Source organism: Poecilia latipinna, unplaced genomic scaffold, assembly GCF_001443285.1.
Source record: "Poecilia latipinna isolate Pla-1442-1.1 unplaced genomic scaffold, P_latipinna-1.0 Scaffold40, whole genome shotgun sequence".
In the NCBI taxonomy this organism is placed as follows: domain Eukaryota; kingdom Metazoa; phylum Chordata; class Actinopteri; order Cyprinodontiformes; family Poeciliidae; genus Poecilia; species Poecilia latipinna.
The window spans coordinates 585,152-591,997 of NW_015112656.1; the positions used below are offsets into that span (position 1 = coordinate 585,152).

At 40.0% G+C, this 6,846-nt stretch overlaps 1 protein-coding gene across 2 annotated transcripts in view; it reads left to right on the forward strand.

Annotated features, from left to right (window-relative positions):
• mta2 (metastasis associated 1 family, member 2) overlaps positions 1-6,846 on the forward strand; it is a 37,536-nt gene that overhangs the window by 16,837 nt on the left and 13,853 nt on the right. For both annotated transcript variants that reach the window (XM_015047183.1, XM_015047192.1), the window contains exons 4-8: positions 3,552-3,669; positions 4,629-4,692; positions 4,818-4,935; positions 5,385-5,487; positions 5,918-6,017. In XM_015047183.1, coding sequence (XP_014902669.1) covers positions 3,552-3,669; positions 4,629-4,692; positions 4,818-4,935; positions 5,385-5,487; positions 5,918-6,017 — 503 coding nt within the window. The remainder of the gene's footprint in view (positions 1-3,551; positions 3,670-4,628; positions 4,693-4,817; positions 4,936-5,384; positions 5,488-5,917; positions 6,018-6,846) is intronic.

Below are 6,846 nucleotides of genomic sequence, written 5' to 3' on the forward strand. Positions count from 1 at the left end.
CAAACTTTTTCTGTGAACAATATCAAACTACAAAGGGTCAAAACTCACCTAAATACACTGAAATCTGACTACCTTCAGTGTTATTTAGACCAAGAAGCATCAAACCCAATGTTTTTTTCGCGATTTTAATATTTTATTGTTTAAACGTAAACAATGAAACTGAACCGTTTATCTTCAGACAATAGCATAACAGGCACACAAAATAAAGAAAATAAAAATGAAAGGACATGGAAACCGCTCGAATGTAAATAGTACTTTTCCTCTATGTTTGTCTCATAAAGATGTGCATAACAGGTCTGTGTGCCGAAGCCCATGAAATGCAGCTATGGGGTAATTTCATTCTGACTGAAAAAGAAAACAAGGTTGGATCAGCAGATTAACTCCAGACAGGTTTGATTATTTTTAAGGTGATCCAGGTGTGTAGACAATCACACTTATATAAGTAGCTGCGCAAGGTGTGCGCAATAATTGTGGAGCATTGTGGCTCTGATGAAGAACATCACCAATGGAAGTTTTAGGGCACGCGTGTTCAGAGATCATATTGATCTGCTGGGAAATGTTGATGGTTATTATCGTTTAGATTAATCCAGACTGATCATTCTGGAGCTCTGAGCAAAACTTAAACAAGGAGCTGAGCATTAACGGTGCAACTGCAGTCATCCTTCAGTCAAGCCATTCCCGCTTTGTGAATGCGCCATATGGACAGAAAGCATCTCTATTCTGTAAATGTACAACTTATGCACATGATTCCACTATTTAGAATAAACGTCCACATTCCCCATTTAAAGGACTCTCTGACACGCAGTCTGTTTTTAAATCCCGGCTGAACGCTTTGCTCTTCAAACAGGCATTTGTATGATCTCTTTATTTTCTTTTGTTTAATTTGGATTTTTTTTTGTTTTGTTTTGTTTTTTTTTTTGCGAGGTGACCTGACATACCCTGAAAGCACCTGTTAAATAATAGTTATTATTATAATTACTGCCATGGTTATTACTGGACATGGTGGCAGACTTCGGGTATTTATAGCAAAAAGTTGCGCTCCATTTCCCACAGATTGGGATGTATAAAGGAAAGGTGTGCAGGTATGTATGTATGTACGGCTTTATACATCCGAATTTTTTTGTGTGCAGCACTTTTCTAAATTTGTCCATAGACCAAGTTTTAGTGTGAAGAAGAGGAGCTCGTTTTGAACCATGTGACCACCAGTCCACCGTTAGACCTCGCTGGGTTCTTTATACTAACATCACTGAAGACAAACTCACTGCTTTCAGGTGAACTCTATTCCACTCATTGTGAGACTACCAGCACCAACTGACTGGACATGTTTTAATTGCTTCTTGTCACTTTGAAGTAGGTGAATATTTATGCAATTATTTGTCCTTTTTTTTCACATATTTTTATTTTATTTTCATTATTTCGTAGTTTTCACTTTTTCATGAAAGGTTTTTGGGGGTTTTTGAAAAACAAGAAAAAAAAAAAAAAAATTGTCAAAAAAGCCAAATGTAAAACATCCAAAGGGGTTGAATACTTTTTATAGGCACTGTATGTCTGCATGAAACAGTGTTAAATATTAAATGTAGTGTAAGCTGTCAGCATGCTGATGTTTTATTACATGTATAAACCGTTGAATCTCATACAGTGTAAGCAGGACTCTCCCAGTGTGAACAGGTCAGCTCTGGGCTGCTGTGGTTCTGTAATGGTTCCAGCCCTTCAGTCTTTCTGCTACTGTTCGTTTGTCTTAATTGCTTTAGCTTATTGCTGTTTTCACTGCATCTTCCCTCCTCTTCCTCCTTCAGTACACACACACACACACACAAGTTCTTTGTGCAAAACAAAAGGCCGCTGAACGCTTACTGAGGCCTACAGAAAGAGTTAATTCCTACTTATTCTCTTTTCTCGTTATGGAAGGTGTGTGTTCTGTGTGTGTGTGTTGCTTTGAGATTATATCCGACTAAGGTGCCTATCGCTTGCTTAATGTCTTCGGTTCTGGCAGTGTGTGTGTGCGCGTGCATGCGCGTGTGTGTGTGTGTGGGGAGAGAGAGAGAGGAGAGGATACATGTTTTTTGGGGGGGGGGATGGGCGCCTCAGGTTTGGTACACAGGGTCTCCCACTTTATCTGGCAGGGACCAGTCGGACGGAGGGAGAAGGGAGGCGGGGGTTGAGAGGTTAAGAGGAAAAGGGGTGTGGCCTGAGTTACTGTCCTTCTCACTGTGTCTTACTGTGTCTTTCTCCCCGTCATGCCCTCGCTGACAGGGTTTCCTTTGGCCGAGTGCAGGGGCGGAGTCCACAGAGATTGAGCAAAATCAGCCCTCCCCTCCAGTTTCCCACAAATTACTCACCCTGCTGCTGAAATTAGAAATGCGCAGTCTAGTGGCCAAGTTCACCTAAAGACACAAACAGCCGCCTGTAGTTGAGTTTTTTATTGATAAAAACATAAGTTGTGCATTTTGTTCTTGTGAAATACTTCCAGTGAGTCTTTTAACAGTCGTGAGCTTGCATGAGATGATGAATGATTGAGACTAAGTCCACAGTTTCACTTTCTAGGAGGACTCAGAACAAACCAGGAAGTATCTGAACTACTTCTGGTTCTCTTACTTCTTCACTTGAATCTGTAAACTTTTACAAAACATCCTACTGATGATTAATATGAAGCAAGGTAGACATAATTTATTATAACCCAACAAGTTCAGCAGAAGTGAAGCGGCAGGGTATGAAATATCTGACACTCTGATGTTGGAACTACTAGTTTTTATAATTAACAGCTGTAATATTGAAAAGTTTATTTCATTTAGTAATTCATTGAAAACATATGATCCATTTTCTTAAATGACACTTGCATAGATCCCTCACATGATGAGATTGAAAAAAGAAAGCAGCTAATTTCTTTAGACTTTGTCACTATATTTAACAACTTTTCAGACAAACATATCAGAATCGGCAGGTGAGGCTTTTCAAAGGTCAGTGATCAGCCAGAAAACTGCAATCGGTGCATCTCTAAATATTTTAGCAGAGCTGAAAGACATCTCTGATTGTAATGAATTTGTGTGAGTTTTACTTTTTGAACTGAGTTAAAATATAGTTTTTGGTATTGTTTTGCAGGCACCTATGTTTTTAGAGTGGGTAAAGTATACTAGATGTCTGTCTGGTCCTTTTCTTGTTAGGTCATTTTAGATGACAGGGAAATAGAAATGTTCCTGTTGTTTTTACCATAACTTTAACTGGGACTAGAGGCTCTGAGGTGTTAGTGGTGGCCAACATGGCAAAATGTCAAGTCATGAATTTTTAATTTTTTAATATTTATGTTAAATTATTTCAGAATCTAGGTTGAAGAACCTTTCTGTACAAATTTTAATCTCTTTGATAAAACTGCCTGCTTGTGTCAGATAAAACTGATATTTAGCAGTTCACCTTTACATTACCCACCCCATTAGCTCTTGAATTAAACTGCTTGTTAATGTTCTACAGTATAATCTGCAGATGAGTGTTTTTATTTAACAGAGCAGGTATTTCAGTTCTCTATCATCTGATCTGATTCTGTTGTTTATCTGCAGGAGAGTTTGAGGAGGAGTCCAAGCAGCCGGCGCTGTCTGAGCAGCAGAAGCACCAGCTGAAACACAGGGAGCTCTTCCTGTCTCGACAGTTTGAGTCTCTACCTGCCACTCATATACGGTATGTGTTCATGTGGAGTCAGCAGTTTAGCATTGAGGGGAAACACATTCTCATCAGAAACACACGCATCCAACACAACTCCTCACTGGAAACGTTTGGTTCTGTTAACTGGTAAATGTTAAAGTTTGCTGGGTTGTCATTTTTCATTCAGGCGCACAAATAATCTGGATTAACATCACTGATCTTAAAATTATCAGCAGACTATAGTTATATAAAACTGTTACAGATTTCTTCCGTTTATGCTTTTTTTTTTGCATTTAAATGTTTTAGACGATTAAATTAATTTTCAGTGTTTATATAGGTTATAAAGATAACCTGTGTAAATACAGGACGCAGTTTTCAAATTATGATTTCATAAAAGGAAAAAAAATGTGTCCAAACTAACCTTTACCTCTGAGAAAAGCTAATTCCCCAATAAAACCAGATGACTAATTGTGTTGCCCTTAGCAGCACAAATCCAGAGTTTGTGACAATTGATACTGAGTCTGTAACATCACCACTGAGGAGCTCTGGTCCATGCAGGGGTTTTAAGTCTGAACGAAATGCTTAAAATCAGACTGCAGCATCTGAAGTGGTATGAAGTCTAGACTTTGACTAGGCCAAACGCACACCTCTGTTTCTTTGTCTTGTCAGTATGAGCTGGCTTTGACACTGTACTTTGGATTCTTCCCTCCATGATTACAATGTGATTTGTGATTTTATAAAAAAGTGTAATCAGATTTTGATCATGGATTATAAGTAAAAGAACTGAGTCCTGCTTTAAAATACTGAACAGATGTTATAATTATGTTTGAGGTTCAGAGAGAATCAGACTCTTTTTTTTTTTTTAAGTTTATTTCTTTCTTAAAGTAACAAACGCCCAGAAGCTGTTTTAAAATGATGGGGATTTTATTTTTCTGAAGCTGTATTTTAGTTTCTTCCATGGTGGATGTTTTACTGCTGCTGCTCTCTGTCTGCAGGGGGAAATGTAACGTCACCCTCCTCAATGAAACGGACGTCCTCGCTGGTTATCTGGAGAAGGAAGTAAGGCTGAGCTTGGTGATTTCTCAGGGCCACTGTGTTCCTGCTGCTCATTTTCTGAAAAAAAAAATTTGAGATTAAGGTCAGTTGGTGCGTGCAGCTTTAACCCTTCAACATCTCCTGTCCAGGACTGTTTCTTCTACTCGCTGGTGTTTGACCCTGTCCAGAAGACGCTGCTGGCAGATCAGGGGGAGATCCGGGTGGGCTCTAAATACCAGGCAGAGATTCCTGACAAACTCACTGAAGGTTTGTTTCCTTTAACACTGTGAAAGACAGATGAAAGACAGATGTTTATATTTTCATGTAACATCAGATTAAAGCTTTTCTTGTTCTAAATCTGTTAGGATTATTAAAATTTGTTCTGTTTTTTTAAATGCCAGAATAATGAGACAGAATGTTTTTACTTTGGTTTAAATTCAGAAGTTGACATCCATTTCTTAGCAGTTGGTAGCATTCCTCAAGCTTCTTTCAGTAGTTAACTGGAGTTCTGGCCCATTCTCCTTAACAGAACTGGTAGGACTGGGTCAGGTTGCTAGGCCTCCTCACTCACACACCTTTCAGATCTACTCACAGGTTCTCTGGGACAGATGTCCTGTGATGGACACTCTCAAACATTGACTTTCCTGTCCTTAAGCCGCTTGTAGCTGATTTGGTGTCATGGTTAGCATTGAACTTTTTGTCCATCTGTGTCTCAGATGAAGTTGACACCCGGGTCCAGGAGAAGATGGAAACTAAAGTTTGGGATCCCAGCAACCAGCTGAAGGACGCCCAGATCGACCAGTTCCTTGTTGTTGCAAGGTAACACTTCCCCACCATCTGCCACCCTGCAGATGGAACCTGTTGCCATGGCAACTTCCAAGCAAACTTCCATCAATTGGAGACAGAGTTTAGCCTGTAGCATTAGCTGTCAGTGTAAATTAGTGCATATCAGACTGCTACATCCAAATGAACATGTAGAGAGGATGGCATCCGTCATATCAGAATATGTATTTAACCGAAGGACTAACAGGGCACTGCTGCTTAATTTATCATCTCTATGCTTCTCTTATTTGGTTTGTTTACATCTAGAGAAACTATTTGATTCTGGGGGAATCCCTTACAGGTGTCAGTTACAGTACGTCAGCCAAATGCTCCCTCTAGTGGCTGATTGATGAAATGTACGCAGAAGCAGTGGAGCAGGATGTCAGGGTCTAATGCGTGTGTGTGTGTGTGTGTGTGTGTGTTTCAGAGCTGTGGGGACGTTCGCCCGGGCCTTGGACTGCAGCAGCTCCATCCGTCAGCCCAGCCTCCACATGAGTGCAGCTGCAGCTTCCAGAGACATCACACTGGTTAGAGCCAAACCTACACACACACACTGCAAAGCCTGCAGTCCAACCTGCGCATAGACTGTTTCCCTCTGAAACATGTGGTTTCAACAGAGATTACTGGAACTAAGTATTATGTTAAGATGCGTGTAAAAGAAAGTTTATTTTCAGCCTATTTCACTTTTTCCATATCGTCACTTTCATAAAATAATGGCCAAAGTAAAAAAAAAAAATAAATAATAATAATAATCACCTCTTTTTTTCTCAAAGTTTAAGGGGGAAAAAATCTCTTTTAGCTAAAAATTACTTGGGCCATTATTTTAGGAACCTGACGATGGTGGGAATGTTGGTACTCGACCATCTTCAGAAGTTTTCAGAGACATTCAGTCAGATTCAGATCTGGCTCTATCTCGGCTGCAGTTGGTGTCAGGGATGGATGCTTGTCCTGCATCCATCCATGCTTCAGAGACAAGAAGCATCCATCCTGTCTCTGAGGTCTACAGGCAGCTGCTTTGGTTTCCTTCTTGATTTATGCTCCAACACACACTCAGCTGTGGAACTTTAATATAAACAGCTGCGTGCCTTTCCTGTCTGACTGCCTAGCACAGGTAGAATCCAGTTAAGCTGCAGAAACATGTAAAGGATGATCAGAAGAAATAGGAGGAACCTGAGCTCAGCTTGGAGCTTCATGGAAAAGGTTGCGAATTCTTTTTAACATGTGATTTGTTTGATTTTTATTTACTTTTTAAAAAGCTAAAATCCTAAAATCTCCACATCCTGAAGGACTTCTCCACAGCAAAATCCACTCGTGTGTGTGTGTGTGTGTGTGTGTGTGTGTGTGTGTGTGTGTGTG